General features: G+C 37.8%; 1 protein-coding gene across 1 annotated transcript in view; it reads left to right on the top strand.

Annotated features, from left to right (window-relative positions):
• Positions 1-13,870, top strand: part of LOC119039152 (coiled-coil domain-containing protein 14-like) — a gene marked incomplete at its 5' end in the record, with an annotated part of 31,362 nt that extends 17,492 nt beyond the window's left edge. The window contains 9 exons of the mRNA XM_053658816.1: positions 524-579; positions 2,729-2,801; positions 3,053-3,122; positions 3,215-3,313; positions 8,215-8,238; positions 9,687-9,923; positions 10,044-10,138; positions 11,277-11,775; positions 13,725-13,870. Coding sequence (XP_053514791.1) covers positions 524-579; positions 2,729-2,801; positions 3,053-3,122; positions 3,215-3,313; positions 8,215-8,238; positions 9,687-9,923; positions 10,044-10,138; positions 11,277-11,775; positions 13,725-13,870 — 1,299 coding nt within the window. The remainder of the gene's footprint in view (positions 1-523; positions 580-2,728; positions 2,802-3,052; positions 3,123-3,214; positions 3,314-8,214; positions 8,239-9,686; positions 9,924-10,043; positions 10,139-11,276; positions 11,776-13,724) is intronic.
• Positions 13,871-22,680: the final 8,810 nt, after the last annotated feature.

Here is a 22,680-nt window from a genome sequence, read left to right as displayed (position 1 = left end):
TAGACTATATCACATTTATTAAAAATTAGTATCATGGTCCATTCATAAAATGGAACATTCTTCACCCTTAAAAAGGTGGAAAATTTTGATGCCTACTGCAACATGCATGAACATTGAAGATGGGCTAAGTGAAATAAGTCAGTCACAAAAGGACACAAACACTGTATGATCCCACTTATATGAGCTCCTATAGTAGTCAAATTCATAGAGACAGAAAGTGGAAGAGTATTTGCCAGAGGTTGAGGGGAGGAAAGGAGGGGAAGTTAATGTTTAATGGGTACAGAATTTGAGTTTGGAAAGATGAACAAGTTCTGGAGATGAATGATGGCAACAGTTGCACAACAGTGTGAATGTATTTAATGCCATAGAAATATATACACTTAGGGATGGTAAATTTGTTGTTAAGTTTTACCATAATGAAGAAAAGGACACAATAAGTAGTATTTCAGATTTTGTCAAGACAGCATAATAAAAGTGTAATAGAAAAGTGTTTGTATACCTACTATAATATATTATTTTGTAGGCGTTATCTTTGGGAAAGCAGTCTGCACCTGCTAAACTGACGAATGGAAAGAAGTCGTAAGTACTCAAAGAAGGTTACGATTTCAGGAATTCTCGAGATTTTTCAGGTGTTTGGTCTGGACTAAATTTAGCCTACCCAAGAAAATTGGATGGTCTGTACCATCACAAAACTCTCCAGAGGAGCCTTCCAAAGCTACCCATGTTGGTCATTCTAGTGCTTACTAGTGTTTGTGTCTTCATAAATTGCTGTATAAATCTGATCTATACATGTTTGGACAAGTTTTCTTATCCAACCTTTGCTAAAAAGAAAAGGAGTACTTACAATATATTTTGGGGGGGAAATGTGTAGTATTTGTAAAACTGTTTGATTTATTTTTTTAATATATTTTATTGATTATGCCATTACAGTTGTTCTATTCCCCCCCCCGTCATTCCCCTCCACCCTACACACCCCTCCCCCACCATCCCCCCTTTAGTTTATGGCCACGTGTCTCAAGTTCTCTAGATTCTATATCTTCCCTACTATTGTTGCCCTCCCCCTATCTATTTTCTACCTATCATCTATGCTACTTATTTTCTGTACCTTCTCCCCCCTTCTCCTCCTCCCACTCCCCTGTTGCTAACCCTCCTTGAGATCTTCATTTCTATGGTTCTGCTCCTGATCTAGCTGTCCTCTTAGTTTGCTTTTGTTTTAGGTGTGGTTGTTAATAACTGTGAGTTTGCTGTCCTTTCACTGTTCATCTTTTTTATCTTCTTTTTCTTAGGTAAGTCTCTTTAACATTTCATATAATAAGGGCTTGATGATGATAAACTCCTTGAATTTGATCTTATCTGAGAAGCACTTTATCTGCCCTTCCATTCTAAATGAAAGCTTTGCTAGATAGGTCAGTCTTGGATGTAGGTCTTTGGATTTCATGACTTGGAATACTTCTTTCCAGCTCCTTCTTGCCTGTAAGGTGTCTTTTGAGAAATCCGCTGACAGTCTGATGGGGACTCCTTTGTAGGTGACTGTCCCCTTATCTCTTGCTGCTTCTAGGATTCTCTCCTTCATTTTAATCTTGGCTAATATAATTATGATGTGCCTTGGTGTGTTCCTTCTTGGGTCCAACTTCTTTGGGATTCTCTGAGCTTCCTGGATTTCCTGGAATTCTATTTCCTTTGCCAGATTGGGGAAATTCTTCTTTATTATTTGTTCAAATAAGTTTTCCACTGGTGGCTGTACCTCTTCCCCTTCTGGCACCCCTATAATTCTGATGTTGGAATGTTTAAAGATGTCCTGGAGGTTCCTAAGCCTCTCCTCATTTTTTTGAATTCTTGTTTCTACATTCTTTTCTGTTTGGTCATTTTTTTCCTCTTTCTGGTCCACTCCTTTGATTTGAGTCCCAGTTTCACTTGCATTACTATTGGTTTCCTGTGCATTTCCATTCATTTCAATTAGTTTAGCATTCATATGTTCCTCTAATTTGTGACTAAATTCAACCAGTTCTGTGAGCATCCTGATCACCAGTGTTTTGAACTGTGCATCTGAAAGTTTGGCTATTTTTTCATCACTTAGATTTATCAGCTATGGGGGTTTGAGTTCTTCTTGAGCCATGTTTTGGTCTGTTCCTGCCTGTTAGGTATGAGGAGCAGAACGTTAGTTGTTCGCCAGGGCGGGGCCACCCAGGTCGCTGGTTTGTGATGCTGTTTTGGGGGGCGCGTCAGAGAGAGGCAACCCAGGTCGCTGGTTTGTGACGCTATAGGTGGGTGCGGGGTCAGAGAGGGACAATGGCGGTCACCTCTGGCACTTCCTGCCACTGGGGCCTGCACGGTCTGTCTCACCGCTCCCTCCTTTACCGGTTTATCTGCACACAAATGTGTGACCGTGGTCAGCCTTCAGTGAGTTCGCCACCACGCACCCTCAGTGAGTCCTCCCGCTTCTCCACACCTGGGATCCACCTACGACTGCCGGCTGCCTGGGTCGCACGCCCAGGTAGGTCTGGTGGATCATTCGTGCCTGACCCCGTTCTGATGCTGGCTCTGCCCCTCTTACCAGTTTGGCTGAAGGGTTCATTGTTGTCAGACTTCCATGAAGTTCAATTTTCTGTGGTTTTGGCTGCATTTTTGTTGCTAAAACTTTGTTGTTTTTAAACTTGGTTGTGGGAGGAGGCACAGTGCTTCCACCTACGCCTCCATCTTGGCAGAAGTCCCTCAATTTATTTTCTAGGACTCGTTTAAGAAAGATATCACATTTTAATGCAGATTCTGGCTATCCCATCCATTCTGATTCAGAAAGTCAGGTAAGATTAAACTGAATCGATATAATACACATTATTTTAATTAGTCTTCAGGGAAAAGCTAAAAGTTGGGAATAAAAATTCAAAGGTAAAGTATTAATTGCCTTAAGGAAGTATGCTTGCTGTTGCTTTGAAACTATGTTTTCTACCAATACTAAATTGTTCCTAAAAGAAATTTTTAAACTCTGCAATTAGTTCTCTTTCCCTGCATTGAAATTTTATGTACACATTGCTAAATGACTTTCTCCTTACAGACTGAAGCTGTACAGGGGCTTGATGGTTGTGCTTCTTTGCTGCAGAACATTTTGAGAAATGAAAATTCAGGTTTTATTTGTTAAATGCTTTTTTGCTGATCAGCTTTTCTCACTTAAGTAGTTCTTTTAGTTCTTATGAATTTTTGTTTTAATTATTAATAGGCTCAGAAACAGCATGTTCCGAAAATAGATACAACCCTAGACCTTCGGAGGGCAAAAGGTATGGATCTAAACAGAAAGGATGTGAAAAACATACTCTTCATCAGTACGGAAAAAAATTTGTACATATTTTTACACTTCTTTAAATATACTACTTAATTCTGAGGATTTTGATAAACTTATCAGGATTATGCAGTTGGTCTTTCATTTTAATCATATATTGGCTATTTAGGTGTGTGTGCCTCTCTTTACTTACTCAGCTTCTAATCGCCAAGTAGTTACTTTGTTGACTAACAAGTTCCCAAGAACAAAAGTAGAAAAGTGACTTAGGTTTGTAGGAGACAAGACTACAACTCAGAATGCCATTGGGGAGGTATGTTGAATTATCTTTGTTCTCCCTGCCACTTGTTTCCATAGATAATCAGTAGTTCACTGGGTTATTATTTCTGCATTGTTGTGTATGTCTATGTCTTGGTAGGTTTGGTAGCTCAACTTGTTGAGCTGCACAGTTGGAGTGCATGGTACGTAAGAAGGTAAAATTCCAGGGACAGAGGGCCTGCTACTGACTACTGACCGACGGTGAATGTAGCCGAAGATATTTTACACCTTCACAGTTAACTTGCTGACTTAATTAAGTGTGATAATTTTGCACACAGCTTAGAAATCACAAGTTTTGCTTATGTTGTCCCTTGGCGACCTATAGAACAAGATAGCCCAAAAGGGACATGAACATTTTCACAATGGGAGTTCACATGGACCAGAATGTTGATGAGCTAGTTCCACAGCTCAGGTGGGCCAAAAACATTAGCACAGCAGTGCATGCTGAGATTCAGCTCAGGCAAGGTGTTCAGTTTAGAAAATCGGGTGTGGCAGTACAGTAGCCCTAGACTGGAGACTGATGTTCCATAGGGTCCCTGAGTCAGAGGAGTAAGGCAGAGACCAGCTACATTTAGCCTCACATTATGTCGACCTGCATTATCCAGGGTGGTAGTCACTAACCACATATGGCCATTGAGCATTTGAAGTATGGCTAGTACAACCAAGGAGCTGAATTGTAATTGTCGTTTAATTTTAATTAATTTAAACTTGAAAGTGGGTACTTGATCCAGTCATTAGAAAATATTTAAGTATGTTTGGAATAACATGGGTACATGAGTCTACTTTTACAGCTGTAAATTTTATTAAATCTGAACACAGATCAGGTATTTCTGATGAAAATTTAGCATCCAGATTGAGATGTGCTTTATATAAAATGCACACTAGGTTTAGAAGATTTAATGCAAAAAATAAATAACATTTAAAGTTAATTATGTTTTAAAATGTTAATATTTTGGATATACTGATTTGAATAAAACATGAAAATTAATGTTACCCCTTTTTACTTTTTTGATTAACTACTGGAAAATTTTACATTGCATATATGGTTTACATTACATTTTTCTTGGTCAGCAGTAGTCTAAACCAGTGGTCAGCATACTATAGTCAGTTTTAGTTCATAAGCAATGTTTAGTATTTTATTTATTTTATAAATAAAGTTTTATCAGAGCAGAGCCGTGCTAATTCATTTATGTATTTTCTGTGGCTGCTTTAGTGCTGTAACAGCAGAGTTGAGGAGTTGTGATAGAGACCATTTGGGCTACTAGGCCCAGAATATTAATCCTTTAGCCTTTTAAGAAAAAGCTTGTTAACCCCCATTCTGAACTCTCTCTTCATGTAATCCTCACATGAGGATATTTTAAATTCTTTATTTCTTTTAGAGAGAGGAAGAGAGAAAAAAAGAGAAACATCGATCAGTAGACTACTGTCCATTACTTGACTGGGGATTGAACCTATAACCTAGGTATGTGCCCTGACCAGGAATTGAACCTGTGACCTTTTGGTGCATGGATGACGTTCCAACCAGCTGAGCCACCTGGCCAGGGCAACCCCTGTTCTAAACTCTTAAAGCCCAGGCCTAGGTATTGGGGCCCAGTGGACAAAGCGGATTGGTAGTACCAACTGCCTATTCCTCCAGCATCCTACTTTTTTCTCAAGGTGGGTTATTTCTTGTCCAGGGCACCCTTCCTCAAAGAATTCTCATTCGGAACATTCATGGCTGACAGTGGTGACATGGTAGCAACTCGGATCCCAGAGAAACTGCTTGTTGTTCAGAGTTCCAACAGGAAACAGATGGCAACACTTCACCTCAAGTGTTTCTTGAATTGAATCCACTCTGGATAATTCGAGGAGGGTTTATTTAGAAAGAAACTCATTATAAAGGTGTGAGTGGGGTATAGGGAAACCACAGGGCATTGTACTGACCCAGTGCTAGTAGCATCGGAGATGTTGTCATTTCTAGGCCTTGAAGGATGAGGGGACGGAGATTCAGATACTGCTGTATAGAATGGAGCACCCCGACAAAAACAGTGAACTTCATTTAAGGAACATATATACTCTGACCACAGGCTTTCTTTCCTTGATAATGCTGAGAATCCCATTGGATCAGATCCAACTTGATTTTTATTCTTAGAAGCTAGTAAGTTTGCCTTACTGTGTCATAGATACTGGCAGGAGACACAAGACTCCTGGGTCAGAGACAAAGGAGTCTATTACTCATACCGCAATAAGCAGCGTGTACATCTGCATATTTGTCTTGGTTCCCCCCTTGCCACCAATTCCCATGGGCATGATGGGATGGATACTGATGGATGTTAGACATGCTGTAGAGGTTTAAGTTTCAGCTAAGGAACACTGAGTTGGTGATTACATTGCTTTGGGTAGTAAGCAGTAAGCAAGCCTGTACTTGTCTCAGGGGAAATACTACTTATCTCTCCAGGTAGCTAAGGTTTCACTCTGAGAAACAGCCCAGGTAAAGAGCTTACTTAGGTCATGCCTTGCTTTCTTGGTATAGCCAGCAAGAAACACAGGAGCTGAAGAGACTCATGAAGGATGGTCTCTTAACAGTGTAACCCATATACTGTATGTAGATCAGCACCTTAGGGAGAGCAAGGTGGAGCTGAGTAGAGGGTGGATTTGAAGGAGCAGTTGAGAGATGTCTGGCATTCTGTATCCCAAGCATTAAATTCTTAACTGGATTATAGTCACATCAGCAGTTCTGACCTCTGATCAGATTACAGTATTCTTTTTAAAATATATATATTTTATTTATTTTTCGAGAGAAGGGTAAAGAGAGAGAGGGGGAGAGAAAGTCAATGTGTGGTTGCCTCTCGCATGCCCCCTATGGCGGACCTGGCCTGCATCCCAGGCATGTGCCCTAACTGGGAATGGAATTGGCGACCCTTTGGTTCACAGGCTGGTGCTCAATCCACTGAGCCACACCAGCCAGGGGTAAGATTTTTTCTCAAATACAAATCTCCACCATTAGAGTTTCATATGGACTGAATTAATAAAGGAGGAAAGTAAGTCATTTTAATTCTAAGGCTTTGATTTTTAAGAAATGTGAAGCTCAGTAATTCATGTTGAATGATGACATCTGCTGGCAGAAGCCTAATATTGTAGCTCAGCTTTATCAGAGACTGTGAAAATCATCCCTTGAAAAGAAGGTGAATGAAAGTCAGTGCCTGGCACCTGTGAGGGTGAAATCTGAGAATTCCTCAAGCCAGATAATTCTTGTCTTACATGAGGCCAAAGGAAATCCAAGGGCAGCAGAGAGACCCATGAATTAAGAGGAAACAAAGAACTATGTGCTGCATAGCCACGGGCTATGATCTTACCTCCCATCTTTTAGATGTCTAAGTTAAAGTAATCTAGAGGATACTTCTCCACTTGATTTATAGTAAAATTATACTTCCAATTGGAAATATTTTACCTAAATGTGAATTAACCAATTTGTTGTAGTTCATTTATTCAGATAGTAAAGAAAAACTATTACTGCTTAAAGGGGGGAGACATACTTTGAGGTTTATTTTTGGTATCAGATGGGAAATTTGTGAATATGAAATATTTACTTGTCTGTCCTAAGACTTTGCGGTCATTTGGTAATACAGGCAACATTTATTGAGTTCTTACTATGCGCTAGACATTCTTTAGAAGTGTTACCTTATTTACTCTTCACAGTAACCTAAAGTAGGCAATAGTTTTATTATCATTTTTTCTGATGAGAGGTTAAGTAGTTTGCTGTAAGTTACTCAGCTAATTCATGTTAGAGCTCGTATTGAGGCCTGGTAGCTTCACAGGAATAGATCATCTTAAAAGGAGGCATACCTCAAGTCAAAATGGAGCTATCTAATATCTCTAACTATTTTCATAGTCCAATTTTAATTTATTGGTTTTTAAAAATTTTTTTCTGTCTTCAGTGGTTATATTTAATTTGCTTTTAACCTTTTGATTTTGTATGTAACTTGTATGCTTTTAGAAATGTTTTTATTTTCTTTGTTTCAAAGTTTATTTTAATTGTCCTTCAAGTACAGTTTTCTGTCTTTTACTACCATCCCAGTCCACCCTCCAGAAATGTTTTTATTCTCAATATACTATATTTGTGGAATTCTATAACAAAAATTTAACTGTTTCACTTTTTAAACAATTAAGGAGTAACTTTCATAAAGTATAAATCTTGATAAATTTTTGAGCATGTATACTTCCATATATTCACCACCTAGAAGAAGATATAGAACATTTTCAGTATCCTATTATCAGGCTTTTGCCTCATCAGTATCCTCACCATCAGCTGTCCCTTCTTCCTTGAGTAACCATTTCTCTGCTTTCTGTCTCCATTGGATAGCTTTACCTATTTTCGAACTTAATATACATGCATTTGTACACCATACAATCTTGTGTCTGACATCTTTCATAAAGCATTATGTCTGATAAGTTCATATAAATAGTTGTGTATATCCATAATCTGTTCTCTTCCATTGCTGTGTACAGTTTATCCATTTCTCCTAGTCATGGCTACTGGGTGTTTTCAGTTTTTGGCGACTGCAAATAAAGCTGTTGCGAACACTCTCGTGCACATCATTTACTGTACGTGAACACTCATTTCTGTTAGGTTTATGCCTGGGCTACAGTTGTTGTGTCAAAGAGTATTTGTACGTTCAGCTTTAGTAGGTACTGCTAAAAGCTACATATTATTCTAAATTCATCTTTTTTATTGTGATAACCTGCAATCTACCAAGGACATAGTCATTTCTGTTAGTGGTCTTTAAAAAACATTTGGGAAGGAGAACTTACTAAACAGGGAAATAGATTTTGATACTGATCTGTAAAGTAGTGCTATGCAGAAAATGTTTTTCATGTGTTAATATACTAATACATGAAATATACAGGTTTCTACTTTGTACTTCTTGTACATAGACTAACAGGGGACTATGGGAAGAAAATAATGAAATATAAGATACAGTTTTGCATGAAAATGCTTATTTTCGTTAGGCAAAAATGAAAGATAAGCAATGTAGTACATGCAAGTGGTAAGTGATTTGTGTAGACAGTATGTGCTCTGGGATGCTGAAGACTGGTCACTGGACTGGAAGATGGGAATTCAGGCTTCACTGAAGAGCACTGTAGAGGTTTAAGTTTCAGCTAAGGACCACTGAGTTGGTGATTACATTTCTTTGGGTAGTAAGCAGTAAGCAAGCCTGTACTTGCCTCAGGGGAAATACTACTTATCTCTCAAGGTAGCTAAGGTTTCACTCTGAGAAACAGCCCAGGTAAAGAGCTTAGGTCATGCCTCGCTTTCTTGGTATAGTCAGCAAGAAACACAGGAGCTGAAGAGACTCATGAAGGATGGTCTCTTAACAATGTAACCCATATACTGTTTGTAGATCATTCTACAGATGAGCAAAGATCACTGCAGATGAGCCTTGTCGAGTGGGTAGAATTGCATTGGAAGAAATGATTCATTCTGATTAATGCTATAGGAGGATGAAAAAGGCTTGTTGGGGGGTCTAAATGGGCCTGACTGGAATGAAAAAGTTGAGTTGGGGGTGATGGGAGGATGGTTGGAAAAGTAGGTTATGGTCAGGCTTTGGAGACTTTCAATGCCAGGTTAGGATTTTGTTTGAGTGTACAATGTGTAGATCGTCCATTATTGTTTTCAAAGCTCTGATTGATTATTTTTAAACCATTAAAGCATCATATTTGTCACAAAGTTTTCTGCTTTTTAAATTTCATTTTCCTCCAAGAACATGAAACTGGATAAGAAGCAAGGTGAAAGACTTATATTGGATATTAGAGAGCAATAACACCCTTGAGAGGTTATTTAATTGAAGGAGAGATTTTATAAATAAGATAAAGGAGATTTTAAGAGATTAAAAGAGATTTTAAATACATAGTATAGATAATTTTGACTGGAGAACTTAACTGATTACAAACCAAAAAAGAATTTGAAGTTATTTTCTTTATGGTTGATAAGAGGTAAAAAACTCTTCTGTAAAACATACAGTGAGTTGAGCTACTTCTGAAAGTTTTTTCCCTAGTTTCTTATGATAAAAGTTTTTGAAGAATCACATTTCCACATTTTTTCCTTCTTCCACATTAGTATCTTCAGATTATAGAAAACAGATACCTAATAAAACTTCTGCTGGAAGTGAAAGAGACTCCTCAGATATGCCACAAAATTGGTCATTCCAAGATCATTATAGAATGTACTCACCCGTAATATACCAAGCCCTCTGTGAGCATGTGCAGACTCAGATGTCATTGATGAATAACTCGGCTTCAAAGAACAACCCTAATGGAATTCCTGCTGTACCTTGCCACACTGGGTCTGGCTCTGGTTCTGGTTAGTATGAATGATGTTTTTAAACACATGTATATAAACTCGTTATTAAGTTGACTGGTTATTGTAAGTTATATGAGATGTGAATGACTTTTTTTTATCTCTCTTACCTTTTAGACTGTCAGGCAACTCCACATTCTAGTCACGGCTCATCCACTTCCACCCCAATCCAGTTACCTCAGCAGCCTCCCTGCCCTCCAGTGGTTCATTCCGTAGGTACAATTCATATACTATACAAGTAGCTTTTAGAAATTGTCATCTCCAAGAGAGTGAATTGAAGTTACTGATTATATCTTAATGTCCTAGGATGTATAAAGACCAATTATTTTTCCCAGTTATTTCATTACCCAAGTTGTTTTACCTATTTATTAAAGACAATGGTGAGAGGAAAAAGGGAGAAGAGTTTAATAGAAAAAAGAAGTCACTCGTACCAACCAACCAAACACAATTGCTGTTAACATTGATAGAGAACTTTCCAATCATTTAATTCTCTGTGTGTAGATTTTGTTCTCTGGTTTTTATCTAAGTTTGCTTTTTTATTTATGTATTCATTTTTAGACTTTATTTATTTTTAGAAAGAAGGGAAGAGAGGGAGAGAAACATCAATGTGTGGTTGCCTCTCACGTGTGCCCCCATTGGGGACCTGGCCCACAGCCCAGGCCTGTGCCCTGACTGGGAGTCAAACCGGCAACCCTTTGGTTTGGAGCCTGCGCTCAGCCCTACTGAGCTACACCAGCCAGAGCTAAGTTTGCTTTTTAAAAAAAGTATAGTCATAATTAAACTTTGTACTGTTTCATATTCTGATTTTTTTAACTTTTTATTGCAAACATGTTTTCATATTTATCTACAGTCTGTAAATATTTAGTTAAGTTGATTATACTCTACTTAGTGGATATACCGCATCTGTGTGACTACTCCCCTACTCCCCCCTGGCAGACATTTAAGCAGCAGTCAGCTTTTACTACTGTAACATTTCTGTGAGTCTGTGTGAAATCTTTTTGTGTGTTTGAGCTTGCTTTCTTACAATTAAATTTCCCAAAGCAGAAGTTTGTTTTAGTCCCTAAGTGGGCTAATTTTTTATGCCTTTTTCTTTAAACCATGAGTGGTATTTCTAAACAATATTATTTTAGGTGTGGCTTTATATATAATATATAATATTCCTATATTGCAGAATAAACTAACTTTTTAACAGCTATAATATTGTGCTAAGGGGAAACCCAGGTTACTTACTGGTAATTTATAACTCCATCCTGCAGAAGTCATTTTCTAATATTTCTGATTTTAATTTATTATAATTAATGCCAGTGCTCACATTTTTGAAGGGTTAACTTGTTTTTTTCTTTTCTTTAGGAAGTTCAGACTGATGATGACAACCTGTCTGCATCACAACATAATACAGTTTCTGTGAACTGTAGTGATATTCTAAGGAATACCTTTAGTACTAGTCTTGGAGTTCAGTGTAGCCTGCCCAAATCTGACAAAGCAGCTATTCCAGCATTTCAGCAGCTGGACCTTGCCAATGGAATTCTGTCACAACAAGAAGTTTCTAAGGAACCAGACCTATTACAGTGTTTCCAAACATATATGAATCTGTTGCATTCATATCCGGACAGTCAGACACACCGAAGTCCCGCTCTATCACAGTCAGCTGTCTTGGCCACTAATGAAGAAAAATGTGTCAAAGAACAAACTGGAGAGGTTACAAGTGAAGGAAAGGATTTAAACATACATGTGCGAGATTCAAGAATAAAGGGTGTCCAGGAAGCAAAAAATGGGAACCAGAGTGCTGAAAAAGTTAGAATTATTAAGTATTTGTTGGGAGAGCTAAAAGCCCTGGTAGCAGAACAAGGTAGATATGTACCTTATAATTTTCTGTAGTGTGGTGTTAATACTGTACAGCAATGCCATATTATTTAGTCATCATTTAAATTTAGAATAATCATCACAGAGTTTGTGGTATTCTCCATAGAAATATGTTTCCAGCTAATAAGGAAATGAGTTCTGCTAGCTTTATTATTTTTTAGATTTTGACTTCTCTACTGTGGATTTGAAATGTACTAGGGAGTATCAAACAGTCTTATTTGCAAGTGTGTGTTCATTCTACTTGGTCAAAAGGGATCTTGAGAAGATTCAACCAAAAAGAATTTGCAGGGATAAACCTGTAGGGGTTAGAGGATCCCTAAAGATGATTAACTCCCTGGAAGAGACTCAAGTTTATTTTAAGAAGATGCAGAGATTTTCTTCCCATCATTTTTTTATTAACCACCTATTCTAATGTTTTCTACTATTCCAGCAAATCTCACTGTGAGAAGTAACCCAAAACTTTTTATGCCCTTTTCATTGTACTTGTGGGATTTTTTGATTGAATCAAGAAAAATGTCTTAGGTGAAGTTATGAGCTATTTGAGCCAGGTTGTGTTCATTTGCTTGCATTATGTATGTGTTTTCTAAATAATGACTTTTTCTTAGAGTGAGTTAGAGATTTGTCATCTTAGAAAGCATGGTAGTTGATTGGGGAAGCACTGATTGAATATTTGCAGACTGACAGACAAAATATCAGTTTTTAAGTGCATTTATAGGAATATATTCCAAAGGTTTGATACATTAAAATCTGTTTTCAGACCTTCAATTTATCACTGTCCCCTCAAGCAAAGAGTTAATCATGGTAACCACAATAATTGTAACAATATTAGCTATCACTTATTGAACATTTACCATATGCGTGGCACTGTGCTAAGTGTTTTATGTGAATCATCTCATTTAATCCTCACAGCAACCCTATGAGGTACTGTTATTGCTCCCATTTTACAGATGAGGAAACCTAGGCTTGGAGAACAGTTTCTCATTCACTCCTCTTAGCAACCCTATGAGGTACTGTTATTTCCGTTTAACCAGGAAGAAATTTAGGCTGCAAGAGTTAAGTAATTTGACTACAGTTATAACACTAGAAAGTAGGGGAGCCCAGGTCACTGCCTCCAACACTTATGAGCAAAACCGCTGTACAAAGGATTGGTAGAGGGCTGCTTAGTAGTTGCACATTGTTGCTTACTCTTTACTTATAGTTTTCATCGGGTGCTAAAATACCCATGGAGTTATGTCTTGTTACTTAGAATATACTTCCTACCTCTTTTGGGTATCAGTTAATATTATAATTATTAAATGTTTTCAGCATATAAAGTACTTGAAAGGAAGTGAGAGGAGAAAAATAAAAGGACAAAAGATCTAAATTCTACATCCGACATGTGTTTGCCACCTCCAAAACCATCCACTTCCCCCAATTACTGAAAGACGGGTACTGCTTCTGAGGGTACATCAAATGAGGAGTGGCTGGTGTTGTTAGATCTCCTTTATAAAATTAAGTAATAACACTTTATCTTAAGAGAAACCCTCCCTTGATATTGTGCCACATTGGATCACTTAAAGTAAATTATTTACAACAGAATCAAAAACTCATAAATGTGAATACTGTCAGCAATTACAGGGAACTAGCTATCCAGTAGTCCTTTGATAATGTGAACTAGGGGATAGGTGGACACACTGAGAAAAATCACTAACTTAATAATGCTGAGATTTAAGATGAATCTTTAGTTGTCTGAATTTAATTTCTTTAGAATTTTTCTGAATACACAGGCAGCAGGAAAAAGGAAAACAGGGTTTGTGTATTAAATTTAGAAATAAGTGGGTTTATTTATAGCGAATATGTACATATCTGAAAATTTTTTTTCACTAATACACATGAATAATCTTATCCCAAAACAACTTACATTGTGGTTTTACTTATTTCTTTTGCCTTTTGTAGAGGATTCAGAAATTCAGAGACTGATTACAGAATTGGAGGCATGTGTATCTCTGTTTCCAGCAGCAAGTGGCAACACAAACATTCAAGTTGAAATAGCACTGGCCACGCAACCACTAAGGAGTGAAAATGCTCGGTTATGTAGGTAAGAACTGCTCTGAATATTTTTGTGTCTATGCGGAGATGTTCCACGGTCAGAACAAAGGTGCCAAATGAGACGTCCAGGGCTCCATAAGAAGACTAGGTTTACTGTGTTACTGTGTTTGTGCTTTGTGTCCCCCATTTCCCATACATTGTTAGCATCCTCTGACATTTCCACTATTGCTGCCCACTCGGACATCCTTCCTCCCACCTCTTTTACCTCTGTTGCCACTTGACTGGTAGTGTATAAAGAGGGAAATGAAGTATTGATACCTCAGGGTATTTATCAGGCTAGTCTAGGCTATGCTGCAGTGACAGAGTCCAAAACTCTGGCATAACACAGCAGAAGTTTATTCTCCCTCACCAAGACCAACATGCATCTCCTTCATCCTGCGACTTAGGACTTAGTTTCCCCTCATAAGGCCGTTGTCTCAGTGTTTTCCAGGAAGAAGAGAACATGGATACAGCACGCTGACTTTTACATGCCCCAGCCCAGAAGTGACAGTCTTACTTCTTATATTTTGTAGGCTAAAAAGAGGCACATGGCCCTGCCTAACAGAAACATGTGGGACATAAATTTGCCCCATATTTCCATACAGGAGAGGAGAACCCATTAGGTGTGAGCACCAGTAGCCCCATCACACTCAGACTTAGAAAAAGATTCCAATTTCTTTTGACTGTCACAACTTATATTGGGATTATGGTCTTAATTTCTTTAGGAAAGATCTAAGCAGGGATGTAACCCTGAAATACAGAAATCACTTACATATTATCAATAACACCTTAAATTTGAATGTTCCAGTGATGACTACCAAGGCCACTGCGCCACTATCTATCTATCAGTGTGCTTTGCAGACAACTGAAGCAAACTTTCAGGTGCTTCTGCAGCCTGTGTGTGAGCGTGCCCTGAGAGGGCGTCACATTGCATGAGCTACAGACGTTGTACCACATGGGACCTGGAACCTGCACACACATTGTCCAGAAACTGGGAAACAATCAAATAGGATTCCTAGTTGTAAAACAGGTTAAATTCATGGATCCGGAGCCTGCAAAAACATGACACCCAATGAGATTTCTTGCTTAGGATAATTTATCTAACAATCATTAGACCCAGGATACTATGATATATATTGTAGGGTTGCAGGGTTTAAATTCTAATAATATTGTTTTTGTTTCTGAATTGAATTATCCTATAATAATAGCATTAGTTTTTCATAATCAAAACCAGGAATAAATAATAATAATCATAGCCAATACTATTTCTACCATTTTTAGATGGTTTTTATGCACCAGAGTATTAATAACATTTATATGGGTCATCTCTTTAAATTCTCACAAGAGCTTTATAAAATAGGTATTTTGTTATTCTCACTTACAGATGAGGAAGCCATGGCAAAGAGAGGTCAGGGCACGTGCCTAGGTTGTGGGCCACGTCCCCAGTAGGGGGCACACAACAGACAACCATACACTGATCTTTCTCTTTCTCCCTCTTTTCCCCTGTTCTGTAAAAATAAATAAATAAATAAGCCCTCAATTGCCTCAGCTAGGAAGTAGAGACTCACTTATTTGTACTTCACTATTTAGGTGTATTTTGTGAAACAAAAGAATATACTAAAGCCATTTAAAATAAACAAGCATGTTTTTAAAGATATGACTATCAACTCAAATGATTGGCTTCTTAAATGAGCAGAACTTAATCTCAAAATACTTTTAATGTTGTGATCATGGAACATATCAATGGTTTTTGTGTATTTCTATTCCTTAAAACATTTTAGAGTTGTTTTAGGAGCTAATTTGAAAATGGTACTCACTACTTTATCGATCATTTCTAATTTTTTTTAAAAGGTATTATCCCTGGCTGGTGTAGCTCAGTGGATTGAGTGCCAGCCTGCAAACCAAAGGGTCACTAGTTCAATTCCCAGTCAGGACACATGCCTGGGTTATGGTCCAGGTCCCTGGTGAGGGGTGTGCGAGAGGCAACCACAGACTGATGTTTCTCTCCCTCTCTTTCTCACTCCTTTCCCTTCTCTCTAAAAATACAGAAATAACATCTGTTTTGAGTTCTGACTGCTTTTCAAATGGCTATGGCTCCTGCCACTTTCTCTCATACTTCTTCCAAGAAGATAATGAACTATTATTAAAAGGAAAAAATGCTATAGGAACATCTTTAAAGGACTACTAAAATGAATAGTGACCCACTTATTGATTCAATCGGAATTGCATGCTGATTGAATCAGGAAATTTTGAAATTTTTATTTTTATTTACTTTTGGAAAAGGAATACATAGTTATGGTGAGGTTTCTTTCAGGACTTAAATAAAAATGTTCTCTTTGCTGTAGGGGAAAATCGGTGATCAAGAAAGGAAGGGATGATGACAATAACAGCTTAGTCTGGAAATTAATGTCGACGAGTCAGCTTCTGATGTACGAACAAAATGTGACTCATCACTGTCTCCAAAATTAAAAATCTCTGTAATTAAGAAATGAGAATATATCAAAATTTTAAAACAGCTACAAAGTGACTATATTTTTGTGTTTGGGTTACATGGGGGACAGCTGAATACACTGATTTTCAATGCTTAGATAACTTCATGAGACATGCAAGGTTCTTGGCTAGTTATAAAAATATGCTCATTTAAATAACTGTCAGCTCTTAAAAGCTATTAGAAGATTTAGTACTTCTTTACTGAAAATATATTGATTTCCCCACATTTTAATAGTTTTATAATATGTGTTACAGTAAAATCTAAAAAAATTATAAAGATACATTTCAAAATCACTGAAGGCTGGAGACAAGAGAGAGGTAGAGGGGGATACTGTTTAGAACTTGTATGTGTATCTTCCAGTTCCATTATCCCTCCCCAGTAGTCTGAGAAAGGCACCCGGAAATTTTGTGCAATATCTTTACTAAGAGATTTTTAAAAAACATACAAAAGAGCCCTGGCTGGTGTAGCTAGTAAGATAAATAAATAAAATCTTAAAAAAAAAAAAAACAAAAAAACATACAAAAGACATACACCTATCTGACTGAGGTACATTACCGTAGGGAAGAGGAATGAGGTAGATGAATGTGAAGATTTATTTCTCTATATTGTTGGATGTTCCTAATTTGCCTTTTAATATCAAAGTAAAATGACAGTGGTCACAGTGGCTAGCTATAGTACTGGAGATGTTCCTAATTAATAGGATTACATAGGGTGTCACCAAACATTATATAAATAACCAACATGGATGAATTTAGATGCGATTAAGTTCAAAGACAGATTTTTTTGTTTTGTTTTTAAAGGACAAAACTAATATTGCCATCAATGGGTACACGTACTTGAATTTTGAAGCTGTCACTCAATCTTCAGAAAATGTGAGAATGGTACTAACCCTTAAATCAGACATTGTGCTAAGCCAGCTCACAAACGACTCGACAATCATTTACAGTTCATCTAACAGAGCAACTGCCAGTCATGAGGCAGGAAACAGGGAAGCACAAAAATAAAAGGTCCTTGATTAAGGAGGAGGTCTACAATGAGTAAAACAGAGTGTACAGCTACACACAGAGCGGATGTTAGGTTTAGGTGTCATCGCTACTTCTCCTAACCAGCATTTATAACGCGGTCGCACTTTTGTTTTCTTTCGGTTTTCCACCTCTCCCGGCCTGAGAACCCCCTCCATTCCCACAGTGGACGCCTCAGATCCACAGCCCTCACCTGGCCCGGTCGAGATCCGGACCTAACCATCTCTCGCAGTCTGAGAAGCCCAGAACGAAGGAAGCAACACCGCAAGGTAAAAGGAATTAACCACCATGGACTACCGGCCGCCCCTGGCCCGCTTTCCGGGCTTAGGCTTCCAGAAGGAGCCGCCGAAAAGCCGCGCTTCTTGGTTTGCAGCCCGCGGCAGACGCCTCTCCTCTAGTCCCAACCGGGCGCACTGGGCCTGCGCAATAGACCTGCCCGGCTCCCGGCCAATCAAACTGGCCTGAGGTTGGGAGATGGCCGAAGAACGCGAATGGGGTGGGGCTGGGGAGGGGCCAAGAGGGGCGGGGCGCAAGAGGGGTTGGAGGCTCGAGGTCAGATTCCGGGACCTGGCGGAACAAGCGGAGGCTTCTCGAGGATTCCTGGCGCAGGGCCACGCAAAGAACTACCGGATCGTGCAACTGGTGGAGGATTGGCGCCCCCAAGGACTCGCGAGGTCCAGAGAAAGGGAAGCGGGTAGAGGGCGGATGGGTTTGAGAAAGAAATGCGCTGGGCTTTTTGGGTTTCGGCTCTTTGCTTTTTGTTAGGTGTCTTCTGTGACATTTTGAATGATTTTCAAATAGTCAATAAAAATTAGTCCTTGGTCTCGCTATCTCTGAATAATTCTAATGGCAAATTCAAAATTGGTCACTGTGGCCCTTGATCTCAGAATGGTGCTCATCACCTGAAAGTTGGGATCTGGTTTTACTTCCTTGCATAGTTGTCTACCCTTCAGCCTAGGTAATTACTGTGAAAGAACGACACAGTATTCTTACCATGGCACGCTGCACGAATTTTAATGGAAATTAGTCCTTGGTTTTAAGGTATTGATTTGGGGTTAATATTTTAAATCAATTGATTTCATTTTTCTAATTAGGAAAAAAGAACAGCCTCTTGAAAGTCAATGCAAGTTTAATTGCAAACCAATTGCAATTAAAACAAAACCTTAGAAATTAAAGCTGTCCACTAATGTATTGCACTCTCATAGTGATTTGGGGAATCTGGGTATTTAGTAAATTTAGTTTTGAATTAGATTAGACTGTGAAACCTCTCTCTTCTTCATCTCTCTCCTATGTGTTCAAGAAATAAAAATCCCCCATGTAATCCCGCTACCCAGTTCGCTGCATTCCCTTCTAGACTTTTCCCAATTGTGTGTGCATACATAAGTATATTGCAGCAACACAATATGATCCATATAACTATAACATGAAGGTTTTCTGTCATCAGTTCATCAACGTTGTTTCTTGCTAATCTACAATTACAAAATGGCTGCCGGGTGTTCTATTTCCCTACTCTAGAATTTTATGTCCCCAACTTACATTTTTGTTTGTTGGGTTTTTTCCTCTTTTGTTTTTAAACTAATAGCTTCTGTTTTTGTTTGTTTTCTTTTGTTTTGTGTCCCCCCCAACTTTTTTACTGTGGTTAAATACGTAACATAACATACAATTACCACACAAAATGTACCATCTGAACAATTTTTAAGTACAATTCCATGGTATTAAATACATTCATAATGTTGTGCAATTGTCACTACCATCCATCGCCAAAACTCTTTCATTCTTGTAAAATGAACTCTATACCCATTTAATAATAATTCCCATTCCACCCCACCCTAATCCTCAGCACCTGAACAACCATGATTCTATTTTCTGTCTTTATGATTTTGACTACTCCAAATACCTCAGATAAGTGGGAATTTACGGTATACGTCCTTTTGTGACTGGCTTATTTCACTTGTCTTCAAGTTTCATACATGATGTAGCATGTGTGAAAATTTCCCTCTTTTTTAAGGCTAAGTCATATTCTATTGCATGTGTATACCACATTTTGTTTATCCATATATCTGTTGATGTACACTTGGGTTGCTTCCACATTTTAGCTGTTGTGACTATTATCACTATCAACATGGTACACCAATATGTCTTCCAGACCCTGCTTCAATTCTTTTGGTTATGAGGCCAGAATTGCTACATCATATGGTAATTCTGTTTTTAATTTTTGAGGAACCATCATATGCTTTTTCACAGTGGCTGCACCACTTTATGTTCCCATCAGCAGTGCACAAGAGTTCCAATTTCTCCTCATTCTCATTAACACTTCTTATTTTCTGTTGTTTTTTTTAAATAGTAGCCATCCTAACAAGTATGAGGTGGTATTTCATTGTATATTTCATTTTTTTCCCTGATGATTAGTGATGTTGAGCATCATTCCACACGCTCATTGGCCATTTCTTTGAAGAAGTATCTACCAAGTCCTTTTCCCACTTTTAATTGGGTTTGTATTTTTGTCATGGAGTTTTAGGAGTTCTCTACATGTTCTGGATATTAATCTCTTAGATGTATGATTTGCAGATATTTTCTCAGAATCAACAGGATCGGTTACCTTTTTACTCTGTTGATATTGTCTTTTGATGTATATTGCGTTTTGCGTCTTTTAAAAAACAGTTTTTTATTTTCATGAAGCTTCCAACTTGTCCACTGTGCCTTTTGTTGGCTGCATCTTTAGTGTCATATCCAAGTAATACTTGGAAAATTTAATGTCATGAAGCTTTGCTCTATTTTCCTTCTAAGATTTTTATAATTTTAAGTCTCACATTTAGGTCTTTAATCCACTTTAGTTAATTTTTGCGTAGGGTGTTAGGTAAGAGTCCAACTTTATTCTTTTGTATGTGGATATCCATTTTCCAAGTATCATTTGTTGAGAAGACTGGTATTGGCCTCTTGTCAGAAATCATTTGATCGTATACGTAAGGTTTTATTTCCTGGCTCTCTATCTATTCTGCTGGTCCATATGTCTGCTTTTATGCCAGTACTGTTTTTGTTACAGTAGCTTTGTAGTAAGTCTGAAATAGAAGGAAGTGTGAATCCTCCAGCTTTGTTATTCTTTTTAAAGATTGCTTTGGCTATTTAGGGTTCTTGAGATGGCATATGAATTTCAGGATGAGTTTTTCTGTCTCTGCCAAACTGTTGCTGTGAATGCAATAGAGATTGAATTGTAAATACTTTGAATAACATTGACATTTTAATATTAAGTATTGCAGTCAATGAACATGGGATGTGCTTGCATTTGTTTATGTTTAATTTCTTTCATCATTAATGTACAAGTCTTTCGCCTCCTTGGTTAATTCCTAAGTATTTTTTTAGTGCCATTGTAAATAGAATAGTTTTCTTAATTTCCTTTTTGAATTGTTCATGTTTAGTTGTATAGAAATACAACAAATTTTTGTGTGTTGAATTTGTTTTGCTAATTTGTTAAATTCATTCATTAGTCTAACATTTTTTGTTGAAATGTTTCGTGTTTTCTACCTATAAGATTATGTAATCCGTGGAGAAAAATAATATTACTTCTTTCTTTCCAATTTGTTGAAAAGACTGTCCTTTCATTATTTAATGGTATTGGCCTCTTGTCAAAAATCATTTGACCATATATGTAAGGGTTTATTTCTGGGCTCTCTATCTATTCTTTTGGTCCATAGGCCTTTGGACTCTTTTTCTTGGTCAATTGGTTTGGCTGTAACTTCCAAGTACTGTGTTGAATAGAAGTGGCAAAGTAGGCCTTGTTACCTTGTTCCTGATCTTTGATGAAAAGTTTTTTATCACCAGTGAGTATGATGTTCACTGTGGTGTTTAGATGGCTTTTCTTATGCTGAAGTAGTTTCCTTCTAATCTTAGTGTGCTGGGTTTTATTTTCTTTTGTTTCGTCTTTAAATCATGAAAGGATAGTTTGTTTGTCTCTAAGGACTTTAACACTCCTTGTTGGTTTACTCATCTACATCCCTGCTAACTTTTTAATTATCTTTATAATGTCAGCTGAGGGTGTCTTCTGTTTCCTACCATGTTCGGATTCATAGAATGTCACCATATTGTGCAGGGAACATGTTGGTGGCTTAGAGTGAAGGGTGGGATGAGGAAGGATAAAGAAGACAGATGTGCTTCTGTACAGAAGGTAAAATGAACAAGAGTGGGTGAAGATTTGGGAGATATTTACATTGACCTTGGTTACTTTTTTGGTAAACTGTATTGTATTGATTATGTTATTACATTGTCCTGTTTTTTTCCCTCTTTTGCCCCTTTTCCCAGTACCCCCTGCTCCCTCAGGCAGTCCCCCCACCAATGTTCATGTCCATGGGTCATGCGTATAAGTTCCTTGGCTACTCTATTTCCTCTACTGTACTCTACATCCCCATGGCTCTTCTGTAACTATTTATTTGTACTTTTTAATCCCCTCACCTCTTCACCCATTCCCCCACACCACTTCCCATCTGGCAACCATCAAAATGCTCTCTTTATCCATGATTCTGTGTCTGTTCCTCTTGTTTGCTTAGTTTGTTTTTAGATTCAATTGTGGATAGATATGTATTTTTTTGCCATTGTATTTTTCATAGTTTTGGTCTCCTTCTTTTTCTTAAATAAGTTCCTTTAACATTTGAGATAATAATGGTTCGGTGATGGTGAACTCTAGCTTTTTCTTGTCTGGAAAGCTCTTTATCTACCCTTTGATTCTAAATGATCCCTTTGCTGAGTAGAGCAACCTTGTCTGCAGGTCCCTGCTATTCATGACCTGGAATATTTTTGCCAATCCCTTCTAGCCTGCAAAGTTTCCTTTGAAAAATCAGCTCCCAGTGTTATGGGAACTCCCCTGTAGATAACTAACTGGTTTTATCTTGCTGCTTTTCTCTTGTTGCTTTTAAGATTCCCTCTTTATCTGTAACCTTTGGCACTTTAATTATGATATGTCTTGGAATGGGCCTCTTTGTATCCATCATGCCTATTTCCTTCATCAAATTAGGGAAGATTTTTTCATTGTTTTTTCCAATAGATTTCCATTTTCTTGCTCTTTCTCTTCTCCTTCTGGTAACCCTAAGATGTGAATCTGGACCTCCTGAAGTTGTTCCAGAGGCTGTTTATACTATTGTCTTTTTTTCTTCTTGTTCTGATTAGTTGTTTTTTGCTTCTTTATGTTACAAATCATTGATTCGATTCTCAGCTTCATCCACTCGACTGTTGTTTCCCTGTAAATTGTTATTTATTTCAATTAGTGAATCCTTCATTGCTGACTGAATCTTTTTTATGCTTTTGAGGTTCTCACTAAGTT

Source organism: Artibeus jamaicensis, unplaced genomic scaffold (assembly GCF_021234435.1).
Source record: "Artibeus jamaicensis isolate MK-2021 breed Jamaican fruit bat unplaced genomic scaffold, CSHL_Jam_final contig_2192, whole genome shotgun sequence".
In the NCBI taxonomy this organism is placed as follows: Eukaryota; Metazoa; Chordata; class Mammalia; order Chiroptera; family Phyllostomidae; genus Artibeus; species Artibeus jamaicensis.
This window is presented reverse-complemented; position numbering and strand designations above follow the sequence as displayed.